At 49.7% G+C, this 12,586-nt stretch overlaps 1 protein-coding gene across 46 annotated transcripts in view; it reads right to left on the reverse strand.

Moving 5' to 3' along the window:
* The window catches only part of EPS15L1 (epidermal growth factor receptor pathway substrate 15 like 1), a 93,309-nt gene that overhangs the window by 60,233 nt on the left and 20,490 nt on the right, over window positions 1–12,586 (reverse strand). For all 46 annotated transcript variants that reach the window (XR_011530239.1, XR_011530235.1, XR_011530233.1 and 43 more), the window contains exons 5-9: window positions 11,397–11,492; window positions 10,669–10,731; window positions 8,130–8,255; window positions 3,950–4,009; window positions 470–703 (exon numbers count right to left, since the gene is read on the reverse strand). Coding sequence is in view for 33 of the 46 variants with exons in the window: in XM_070586476.1 (XP_070442577.1) it covers window positions 470–703; window positions 3,950–4,009; window positions 8,130–8,255; window positions 10,669–10,731; window positions 11,397–11,492 (579 nt within the window). In the remaining 13 variants the exon portion in view is untranslated. The remainder of the gene's footprint in view (window positions 1–469; window positions 704–3,949; window positions 4,010–8,129; window positions 8,256–10,668; window positions 10,732–11,396; window positions 11,493–12,586) is intronic.

Raw genomic sequence — 12,586 nt, forward strand, 5'->3', positions numbered from 1 at the left:
TAGTCTCAAGGCCAAAGACAGGCTGGTGGGAAAGCTCCAACCAGCAAGACCATATGCTCCCCCTCTCCTACCTAAAACCACAAATAAAAACCCTTCCTTTTAGCTTTTTGGGGAGTTTGGGATCTCAGCGTTAGCTGCCCTTTCTCCTTGCTCAGCACCGTGCAATAATAAAATTCCTACTTTCTTCCACTACACCCGGTGTCAGAGATTGGCTTGCTGCGCCACGGGTGAGCAAACTCAATTCAGGCTTGATATCAAATGTCTGCTGTCTGTAAGCCCCCTGGCCTGTGGTACTCTATTATAACAGCTCAAATGGACTAAGATACCTGTTGTTAAATTTTTTTTCATTTAATCACCAATTTTACCCTTTTGGGGTCACAAATTACCTTCTCCCAAGAAACATCCTGCTGGGACTCTACACGGGGAAATAGCTGCTTTGAGAAGTGGCCTCACACAGAGGGCCCTGTACCTGTGTTTGCTTAATGCCGTGCTTAGGAGACAAGCTTCCTGTGCTGTTCAGGCTGCTGACACTGCCATGGGAAGGTGTGGAGCGGAGGCTGTCTTTTGGCGGAGGGCTGGCAGGCAGGACGGGCACAGCACCTGGGAACACTGTCTTCTTTCTCTTGGAAGGTGGGATGAGGGACGGGGGCAGGACGGCGGGCACGGGCTCCTTCTCAAGAGCTCGGTACACCAAGTGCATCGCCTGTGAGTGAAAAGAGAAGCATGCTCAGGTGGCAAGTCCCAGGCCGCGGGCGGGAGGGCAGCCCTTTCAGGGCCTGCATTGATGTGACAAAGACTGCTCTTTGGAGGTTGCTTCCAAGCTGAACAGAGTAAAAATAAACCTTTTCTGTTGAGCTATGCTTCCAATCCATAATTTTTCAAGACATTTGTTTAATCACACGAGACTGAAATGAATACACAAGGAATTCAATCATGCCAGACTCCACACGTCCCGTCCCCCACAGGAGGGTCACCAGCTCTAGGACTGACAACTTCCAAAGTACTGGAACTTGGAAGTCTAAAGACACGACGAGAGCTGCATGTACTTCAAGATATTTGGGAGACTCAGAAAACAATGGGAAAGGGCTTGCCTTGCCCAGGAAGGGCAGCACTCCTGTTCAAAGCAGGCAAGAAAAGGAAACTTTGTCTAAAACAAGGATTTAAAAGTCTGTTTTAAAATGTAAGAAAATCAAACCAAAATTACAACCCTTTACACTTCAAAATATTCCTTAAGTTGCTATTTGCAGAGAGAACAGATCGTTAACATAGGTAAAATTTACAGTCTCTTAAAAACTCTACAAAATGTTAGATGCAGCTAGTGATGAAAAGAAACACACAATGACACAATTCTAAGAGTCATTTCTAGAAGAACATAAATCTTGGCTGAAATGATGAGAAATGATAAAAACAAAACAAAAACGTAAACCCAGGCAGTAAGAAGACAGGTGTTCATGGGTTCACCATAGGCCAAGTGCCCCATTCCTGGGGACCACCCCCAGAGCCGTGCAATGACACGAACACCTAAAGTCAAGTGCGGTCAAAAGAAACGTACAAAACGAATAATGAGGTGCTGAGGGAAGGGGGAGTTAGTGTTTAACGGGGACAGAGTTTCAGTTTGGGAAGGTGAAGAGAGTCCTGGAGACGGCTGCTGGTGACGGCTGCACAACAGTGTGGTTGTGCTTAACACCACTGAATTGTCCACCTAATAGTGGTGGCGATGGTAAACTGTAAGGTGTATTCTACCATAATAAAGAAAGAAAGAATGTACAGCCAGTAACACAAGAGGGTGATGGAGAAACACGGAAAATGCTCAAAGTCAAAAGGCAGAACAGAGTCGACGTGTAGCAGGAAAAACACATACAACTGAGTACTGTTGGATGTAAAGGATTATGAGGAAAACTGCAAGAGAAATTGATAATTTCCCTGGAAAATGGTTTAAATTTCACTTAGAAATTTAAAATCTCAAAGGCTTTACACACATATAGTACGATAATCAGCAGCTTCAATTTGTGTATATATTGTAAAGTCACATTTTAAAGATGTTAAAATTCCTAGAACAGAAGATCTATCTTAGGGATATTGTATTTCATCATTTTTCTATAACTTAGAAATTCCCAGATCATTCAGACTTTTTGGGGTGTGTGCGGGGGATTGGTTGAACTTAATTACTATCTATTAAAGTGCTGTCCTTCACTACAAGGGACTGCTTTATTCTACTTTGAGATTTAATGGCACGAGGTGAGTGAACACATCCCATGAATAGGTGAGAAAAGTCAAAGATGTATGTGACGTGGAGGGAAAGGAGGAGGAACAGAATGACACAGGCCCAGGGTGAGGAGGGCAGGCGCGGGGGGAAGTCAGCCCAGCCCACTGGGAGGCTGGAGGCAGGTGGAGAGCTGCAGGGGTGTGGAGGGAGGGCAGCTACGTGAGGAGATGGCCGACTGGACACACAGACCCACAGCTGCCACTAAAAGGAGAAGAAGGTGGGAGTGCCAGGGCTCTGGCACAGACAGCAGCAGATGTGGAAGTGGATGTCAGTGTGCTGGGGCATCTGTAGGCCACATCTAACGTACACCTACTTCCCACCTCTGTGTGCTGAGAGGGCCTGGAAGCATTGGCACCCCAGGAGCACTGAACACCCCAGCACCCAGATCTGATTTCTAACACTATTCTCCAGTACGAGGTACTGGGGCTCCCTGGAGAAACAGTGGACGATGTGGCTGGGGCAGGGAAGGTTCAGGGGGAGCCAGGAGCATCTTACCGTGCCAAAAGGAAGCAAGTACTCAGAAAATGATGGGGTGTGACCAAAGGACAAAGGAGCCAGATAGGAGGAGCTCCCACTGGGCAAAATAAATCCCGCCACGAAAGGATGAGAAACCTCTGGACGCATTTATGAGTCCACTCTGAATGAACAAATTCCTGACGGTAGAAGGCCAGCTAGAGAATGTGTGAGGAATGCCAGAGTTAGAAGATCGCCAGTTAGCAACCAACACAATCCTAACTGATTCAGGTGAGGCTCCTGGGAGGGTCCAAGAACCAGCAGGGGAGTTGGAAGGTTAAGGGGGTGTTTAGTCTCCACGTGTCTCCCACGAGACTGCGCACAGGGAAGCGAGTGACTCCGCAGGGAGAAACCCTGACTATGACCAAGGTCGACGTCGTGCTAATGATGCACAGTAAGACATCAAACGCCCTACTGATGTCGTGTGTCCCAAGGAGAGTGCACAGCACCTCAGTGGGGACCTCCCCCACGAAGGGCATGGCCTGGATTGTCATGAGGAAAGAGCAGACAAGCCAGCAGCAAGCGGCCTGCATGCTTCAAAATGCCCATGCGGCCAGGAGACATGACGACAGACGAAAAGCTGCTCCAGAGCAGAGGGCCCGCAAGAGACGAGGCTGCAGCCTCCTTTGCTGGGAAGGATGTTTTGGGGACAACTGGCAAAATCTGAATAATATCCTTAGATTAGATAAGATAATGATAATGTAATAATTGATAAAGTAATGTATCAAATACAAGATCTGACACATCATAATAGATACTATAATAAATTAGAGGACGTCGACATGCATTTCCCTGATTTTGAAATAGACAGTGGTTATGTAAGAGAGTTCCCTGGTCTTAGGAAATACACACTAACGTATTTCAGGATGAAGAGGGATGGTGTCTGCAACTTACCCCAAAACGGTTCAAAGGAAAAATCCGTGTGTGTGTATACATACACCCACGTGGAGAGAGAGGAAGGAAAAAGCAACCCACTCAAAAAATAACCCTGGGGAATCTGAGTGAGGAAGATTCTATACTACTGCAACTTTTCTTTAAATCCAAACTATGTCAAAATAAACACTTGAAAAATTAAAGAAAAGAAGAAAAAAACCGAATCCAGAACCCCTCCCCAAGCAGAACCCCTCCTTCCTCAGCAGAGTGGGAAGGAGAGTCCCGGCAGGGGCCTACCACAGCAAACTCATCTCTGTCCAGGTGTCCATCCTTGTCGATGTCACTGAGGTCCCAGACCTGCAAGACAAACAGCAGCAAGGCTTACTAGGTGGTTACTGAGGCTCATTGGGGGGTACCGAGGCTCAGTGGGGAGGTACCGAGGCTCACTGGTGGGTATCGAGGCTCACTGGTGGGTACCGAGGCTCACTGGGGGGGTTCCAAGGCTCACTGGGGAGGTACCAAGGCTCACCGGGGGGATACCGAGGCTCACTGGTGGGTACTGAGGCTCACTGGTGGGTACCAAGGCTCAGTGTGAGGATACCGAGGCTCACCGGGGGGTACCAAGGCTCACTGGGGGGTACTGAGGCTCACTGTGTGCGTACCGAGGCTCACTTGGGGGTACCAAGGCTCACTGGGGGGTACTGACGCTCAGTGAGGGGTACCGAGGCTCAGTGGGGGGATACCCAGGCTCACTGGGGGGTACTGAGGCTCACTGGGGGGTACCAAGGCTCACTGGGGGGATACCGAGAGGCTCAGTCAGGGGATACCAAGGCTCACTGGGGGTTACCGAGGCTTACTAAGGGGGTACTGAGGCTTACTGAGGGGAGTACCAAGGCTTACTAGGAGTGGGTACTGAGGCTTACTGAGGGGGGCACCAAAGCTTACTGTGGAGGAAAGGCCCATGGGTAGCAACGGCACCAGCCAGAACTCAAGATTCTGAGGGCTCGGAGCATAGCAGAGTTAAAGAGAGGCGATCAAAATGCATTTAAGAACCAGTCTGTAGGTTCTCTGAAAAACCATCATCTGATGAAGTACTCAATTCCAAGATCCTTTCTGCCATGCTATGTTCATTTTCTCTAACAAACTATTGTGATTATAATCACATCCACCCTGATTTTTAGATCATGTGGTTTTGGTGCAGGTGTTGCTCTGCACACAAGCCCTGCCCACTACAGACACACACACACACACGTGCACAAATCCAGCCCTCGCCCCCATTCCTACTGGGCAGGGCCGTGGGCATGCACTTGAACAGGTCTGTGGGGTCATGTCTCCTCTCTCATTGGTGGATGCTGAGGCAGGTGCCATGGAATGTGCTAGGCCCACCCAGCACCCTGAAAACCAGGTAGGCGGGTATAGGTTTCCAGAGCAGGTCAAAGGCCGTGTGGTGGATTTCCTAAAGCACAAACGACGCACTAGCTTCCTGACCCAGGTCAGCCCTCCCAGACCGGCAGGCCTGAATGGACAACGCTGGGCATGGCGCCAGATCCTGGAGCTAAGCAGACGCCTGGGGTCCATCTGTGATGCTTCCTGTGCCAGTACCTGCTCCCTCATCAATAGCTACCAACTTCAGCCCAGGGATGTTTCTCTCCTGTGGGTCCTCCCTTCCACCCCTGCTGCTGTGTCCTTGGCGTGGACCTCTCCAGCACTCCACAGAGGCCAGAGCCTCTAGCTGACCTCTCTGCCTCTAGTCTTGTCCCCAGGGTAGCCACAGAGCTGGCTCTAGAATGCACTCTGACCCTGCCCCGCCCTGCTGATGGCATCCAGTCTCTGCCCCTCAGCCTGGCACACCGAGTCCCCTGTGCCTGTGGTGGGCCCCTGCACCCCAACCCAGCCTCCTGGGACTCCAGGTTGACTTCTGGGGACCCCAAACTGTTCACAGTCCCCTCAAGCAGCATGGATGCCCTTTTAAAGGTGTGTGCCATCAGGCTGAGTGCTTTATGCCTGTCGTCTCAATTTCAGAAGCAGAGGCTCAGGAAGAGTAACTTTCCCAAAGATACAGCACATATGCGGGGAGGGCCAAGACTGGACAGGCCTTTCTGGCTCCACAGTCCTCCCCTGCCCAGGGCTTGCCCACGTCAGCGCCACTGACATTCGGAGCCAGCTCATTCTCTGTGGTGGGGCATCCTGTGCATTGCAGAATGTTAAGCAGCATCACTGGTCTCCACCTACCTGGTATCAATAGCACCCAACCCAGGAGGGACAACCAAAAATGTCTCCAGATGTTGCTCAACAGCCCTTGAGGTGAAACTGCCTGGTGAGAGCCGCAGGCCTACCCAGCATGCCAGGCTGCCTCTGCTCATGCTGTCATGTGCCTGGCCTTCTCACCCCGTCGTCTGCCACCCATCTCTTCATTCAGGAGGACGTAACCCTGGGACATCGGCTCTAGGAGGCTCTCCCTGACTGCCCTGTACCCCTCTGCTCAGGTGGGTCAGGCTCCTCCCCTCTACCACTGTCCTCCATGGCCAGAACTCTGATGACTAGGGAGGCAATGGGGTTGGAGGGTGCCAGGTAAGAGTGAGGGCTCTGGAGACCATGGACCTTGTTCTCGTCCTGTGCAACCCTGGGTGACTGACTGGACACTCTGAAGGCCCCTTTTCCTCACCTGGAAAACGGGGGTGACACCATCCATAACAGGGTGGTTACAAGTACGCAATGACTTGATTTATGCAAAGCACTAAAACAGGGCCTGGTACATACTAAGCCCTCAATAACTAAATATTAGCATCTTAACCATTATTTTATTTATTTGACCTCCTGAACTGTATTAATTTCATCCCCATCTTCCCAGTGCTCGGCACAAGGTGTGGTCCAGAGCAGGCTCTGAAAAATGCTTGCTGAATGACTGAATGGATGCATGATGTGTGGGTGCACGGATGCATGGATGAATGAGTATATGCAGAGATACACGCATGCACAGAAGAATGGGTGCATGGATATGGATGCATGTGTGCACGGATGGAAAGGTGCACAGATGAATGGGTACATGGATATAGATGCACACATGCACGGATGGATGGGTGCATGGAAGAATGGGTGCATGGATATGGATGCATGTGTGCATGCATGCACTGGGTGCACAGAGGGTTTGGTGAGTGGAGAAAGGGGGAAAGGAGAGAAGGGCAGATGAGAAGTGACCCCTGTACCACAAGACCTGGAGCGGGTCAGAAGACTTGCAGAACACGCACTTCCTAGCCACAGCTCCCTCCTAATAAAGCACATTCCACCACAGTGGGTCTCCCAGCCTTGTCTGTGATTTGGCTCCATGACAGTCTGCCATTATTACATTCAACAGTCAGGTATTTGACAAGGACACCAAGTAAGGGCACACACCGCGCAGGAACAGGTCACCTCATCCTGCTGCTGTTAAAACTCACACCTCATGAAGACCGTTGGTGATCAGCGCAGGTCCCCATCACAGGGCTCTGTCTACACCACACCACAGCTAAGAGGAGGACAAAGGGATTTGAGAAGTCCCCTTCCTTAGCAGCCTCATTTCAGAACAAAGTATCAAGTCAGGCTCTAGCTGGGTCCGATCAAATGAGCCAGTGTCTGCAAGTCATATTTAAACAGGAACATATGAGGGGAATCCACAGGGGCAGGAAATTGCAAGGCTCCTCAGGGTTCCCCCAAAGGTCAGGAGCTAGACCCAGAGATGGCATCCACAGGGGCCCAGGGCTCCAGGAGCCCCACTCAGTCCTCCCACTCTGGGCTGGTGCCTGCTGAGTCGTAGCAATCCCATCCAGATAGACGACAACAACACCCATCCCCTCTGAGTCAGAGAAGGGAATCCAGCAGAGACAGCCCTGTGAAGTGGGCTTTGCGACCAGAGCGAACACGTCGGGGTGTAACGCAAACCTCATTAGAGGGAAAACAATCTGCAGTAGAAAGCTGTATCTAAAACACTTGGACTTAAATGGAAAAAAACTGAGGGATTTTCTTTAAAAAAAGAGAATGCATAAAACTTTTTCTAAACTTGGAGCAGAATTTAAAGTCCCCTTACCTTAAGCTCACAGACAGAAAAAACAGTAACAAAAAACAGAAAATTACTAAGGAGATACAGACACCCACTCCCACACTTCTTCCTGGAAGTGCGGTAGAGGGGGAAATCCCAGGGCTGGGTTCGAGTCCCAGCTCTGCCCGTGCATGGGCAGTGGGGAGTGAGTTCACTTCCGAGGCTGCCCTGCCACGTGCACAATGGGCCCACAGCAGCACCTTCCCATAGGTTGGGGAGCACCTTCGAGCTGCACTCCAGGAGGCCCCAAGCCAGCCTGACTGAAGCAAATGCTCCATCCACGCCAGTCTTATGAAGCCCCCTGAGGGTACACGGCGTGATCAGGCCTCATAAGTGACTGTGGGGAGCCAGCCCAGGGCCGACCAAACTCAGAACAGTACAGGATGCGAGCGCACCACTTACCCTGCCCAGGACATCAAGAGGCAGCTTTGAGTTCATGAGAACTGGCTTGACTTTGTCTCCGGAGAGCAAGCCATTGATGGGTAAGAGGCTTTCAAAAATTCCGTCGAATTTTGCCTTTTCTTCCACCTGGTTGGAAAGAAACAGCCTGAGTGCGTGAGAAAGTGTGCCTGTGAGAGTCCAAAACAAGCTCTGAGCTGAGGCTGAACACAAATGACCAGGAGCCACCACTGGCCTCGCTCAGAGCACAGGGCCGTCTCGGAGCACTCCCAGGACGAACTCCTTGAAGAAGGAGGCAGCTCTGGCAGCCAAGATCAATGGGAAAGAGGACCCGGCCCTGGGCCAGGGACACAAAGATCACCCTACCTACCTGCTCAGGGCTCACTAGGACGAGAAAGGCAAAAGTGTGAACGGGTTTTAGTTCTTTAAGAAGAAGAAGTAAATCTGGATATCAAGCCACAGAACTAAAGACTCAAATATAAAAAAAACCCAAAGACTTAACCAATTATCCAAATCAACTTTAAGCATAAGAAGTCCTCTGTGTCTCACAGTCATAAAATAAATATTAAAAGCTCCTCCTGGACAGAGTGAGGTCTGGGCAGGACTTACAGTGCAGACTAGAAGCTACTGCTGTTCTGAAGTCTGAAACGCAGGCAGCATGAGGAAGGGCCGTCAGGGAGGAGGGTCTGGGCAGGGCCCTGCAGTCTGCCCTCCTACGGAAATAAAGCCTGAGGCAAGTGGAACCGGGGACAGCAGAGCTCTCACCACCAGCCCTGACCACAGGCTGGAGGCACGGGAAGTGCTAAGAAAACACCCCCAAAAAGGGTCCATCGGCGGAAGAATGGATAAGCACAGTGCGGTCCATCCACACACTAGAATGTTAGCCCTAACGACATAGGAAGTTCCAACCCTGCTACAACATGGATGAACCTTGAGGACATCAGGCTACAAGAAATAAGCCAGACACAAAAGGACAGATACTGTACGATCCCACTCATACGAGGCCCACAGAGGAGTCACACTCAGAGAGACAGAAGGTAGGACAGAGGGTGCCAGGAGCTGGAGGGCGGGGAGTGAATGTTTTAACGGGACAGAGTTTCAGTTTGGGACGATAAACAAGTTCTGGAGGTAGATGGTGGGGACGGCTGTGCAACCATGTAAATGGACCTAATGCCCCTGAACTGGATACTTACAAATGGGTAAGACGGTGAACTTTACCTTACGTGTATTCCACCAGAATTAAAAAGAAAGAAGAAAGCAAGAAGCAGACACTGCACGCATGAGCAGCTGCGAGCGCTGAGAAGACAAACGCCCTGTGTCTGCCTTGAGCCTCTGGGATTTCCCTGATCCCTCAGACTCGCTTCTAGGTTCTTCCAGAAGCCCAGGAACATTCACAACAGAAAAGAACTTTTGGCACTTGGGGTTTGTCTGTTTCTCTGAACAGAATGCCGAGTCTCTTAGGAACGGTCGACCCCATCACGGCACCATTCCCACCCCTGACTGCTCTCTGCAAAGCTTTGCGGGCTCCTCAGCCACCAGCCCTCCTCCTGAGGCCTCAACTCGGCCCCTGCCAGAGAGGGCTGGAACAGTTCAAGGAATAAGATCTCTCTGGCACTATTTTTCACAACAAAGCAGCTCTTTTTCAAAGTAGGCGTTGCAGAACTGGACTACAGAGAAGGAAATCCTCCGATACCGCGATCTCCACCAGCAAACTACGACTTCTCAACTCCTCAGACACATAAGGCCTCCTCCTGCCCTGTCTCTGCATAGACCTTCCCCATCTAAACCCTTCCAAGGAGAGAAGAGACCAACCGCATAAAACAAGACAAGAGCCCTCGACTGGAGGGGGGGGGGGGGTCCTTATTTTACAGAAAGACTATGATTAATGTTGCTTTTTAAGCCAAATAAAAGGAAATGTGACAATCTCTCACAAGTGGGGAGCAAGGAGGTCCCATTACCTGGGAGACCATCTCCCTGCCCCACGTGTGTTCCCTTGACGAGTAATTCCCCACTTAGTAGAAGACACCACTCATTCTTTAATCTCTAGAAGCAGTAACACAGCTTTACAGGCACAACATCCTCTGTCTTAAAAATAATACTAAGTGCTCAGAGAAGTTTTTCAAAAAGCAATGAGAGCATCAGAAACGAAGGCATTATAACGTGTAAACGGGCTGGAAATAAGAGACAGCTATGAAGACATGCTGGCAGTCTTCACGCCCGCAAGTTCTCACAATTTCCCCTTCCATCCTGATTAAAAAGCAACAAAACCCGCAGAACATGACCTAGAAATGCAAGATTTAAACTGTAGAATTTTAAGAACCCAGCTCCTGAAACTGCCTTAGCGGGCAACACCTAATTATAGTAAAAGGCTATAGCTGTTTCAAGATTCTAATTTGAAAAAGTTATTTCATCCAAATTCTGTGGCACACTCACTCTGAAACAAAACAGATAAATTGTCCTGCGAAACGTTTTGAACAACATCATAAATGGCTAAAACCATTACACGTGTACGACAGCCAGGGGTGCCCCTCTGGTCACTTACCCTCACAGCCCAGTGGGCCTCTGCAGAAGGCGGCGGGACCATCAGAGGGCTGCTGGTGTCGTGCTGTGGAGAGAGAGAGACATCCCGCCATGGTGCCACAGAAGGATGTGTTTATTGAAAGGATACACATTTCAAAGTGCTTTCAAAACAGGGGAAGGTCTCAAAAAGTTAAACACAGAATTACCATATGACCCAGCAATTCCACTCCCAGGTATGCACTCAAAAGAAGTGAAAACACAGGTGCAAATGAATCCTTGTATATGAATTATGATGCCCACCAACAAATGAACACAAAATGGGGGAGACCAGACAAGGCATTCTCATTCAGCCATGAAAAGGAATGGAGCCCCAACACACACGACAATATGGACGAGCCTTGAAAACATCATGCTGAGTGAAAGAAACTGGGCACAGGATTCTATGAAACAGCCGGAACAGGCAAATCCATAGAAACAGAAAGCAGCTTAGTGGCGGCCAGGGGCTCAGAGAGGGGGAAATGGGGAGTACAGTGTTTCCTTTTGGGGTGATGAAAATGTTCTGGAACTAGATAGGAGTGATGGCTGCACAACATCGTGAATGCACGAAGTGCACCTGAGTTGTTCAATTTAAAATGGTTAAGTTTAGGCTATGTAAATTTCACCTCAATAACAAAAAAGAGGGAGAGAGAAAACATGGAGATAGATGGATGGTGATAGAAGAATGTGAACTTGAAGGATTTTGACACTTACAAATTTAGGCGGCGGCATGTTCAAATTCAGATTGCTCAAGGTAACTTCATGACCACTCTGTGCACAGGCCACTAATCTCAGGGCAACATAGAAACCCTGCAAATCCAAAAAGGCGGGGAGGTGTAACCCCACGCAGCTGTCAGCAGCAGGGGGAGAGCTGTCTGCGGCAGCGAGCTCCGAGGAAAGAGGTATTTCCCTTCACTTCAACAAGGACTGCATGTGTGAAAGTCACTTACGGCGTCAGCTGGAACTGGTATTACCCTGGGAGCACGGTTTAAAGGACTATGCTGAAACAGACTCAGCTCATTGCATTCTGAACACTGTAAAATTCCAAATAAATGTACTTTCAAAAATAATGAGCTCCCAACATTTAGGAAATGCTAGATTACATATGTAGCACACTTAATATGTTTAAGACTATAAATGATGGTTCAAATAAGCGTTGAGTTTTTAAAAATGGTTTGAAATAGGGCTGTTTCAGAATTGACACTCACAATTCACTGTGATCCCCTCGGCCTCTGTGACCAGGGCCCGCCCACTCGCCACCAGCCTGACATGGACTCCACCTCCCACGCAGAGACGAAGGCCCTGAGCTCGGCCTGTGGGGCCTGGGCTCCTCCCTGCCGCTTCCTGACCCAGCACCAGCCACACCACAGGCTTAGTGGACTCTGGAGGCCTCACTGAATTTTCAGTTGATCAATGGGCCTACGAACATGGACCTTTTTAAAGTTATAAACACAATTACGGTTCTTAAAACTTCTTCAAAGAGAGAAGCACAAGACCACCTTTCTCAGGCTGACCTCCACAGAATGCCCACACACCGGGCAGAAAAAAGGGAATGTAAATCAGTTTAGGGGAGCTGCATTAGGCAAAGTCAACAGGTTTCTTTTCCACGAGGCCCCTGAGAACCCCTACCGCGCAGCGTGACTCTCGAGGGACGGAGGGACAGCTGACGGTGCTCTGCCAACAGACCAGGTCAAGGATCTTGGGCACAGGAACAACACCCCTCGGAATGCAGCTTGGGGAAAGGCTGAACTAAATTTCAATATGACCATTTAAAATCATTTGTAAGTCCTACAACCTTCCATTTACAGAACAGTCTCGAAATGACAAAATTATGACGGAGAGAGGCCAGCAGTTGCCAGGGGTGAGGGTGTGACGACTGAGAGGCAGGACGAGGGGGATTCTTT

Source organism: Equus przewalskii, chromosome 20 (genome assembly GCF_037783145.1).
Source record: "Equus przewalskii isolate Varuska chromosome 20, EquPr2, whole genome shotgun sequence".
In the NCBI taxonomy this organism is placed as follows: domain Eukaryota; kingdom Metazoa; phylum Chordata; class Mammalia; order Perissodactyla; family Equidae; genus Equus; species Equus przewalskii.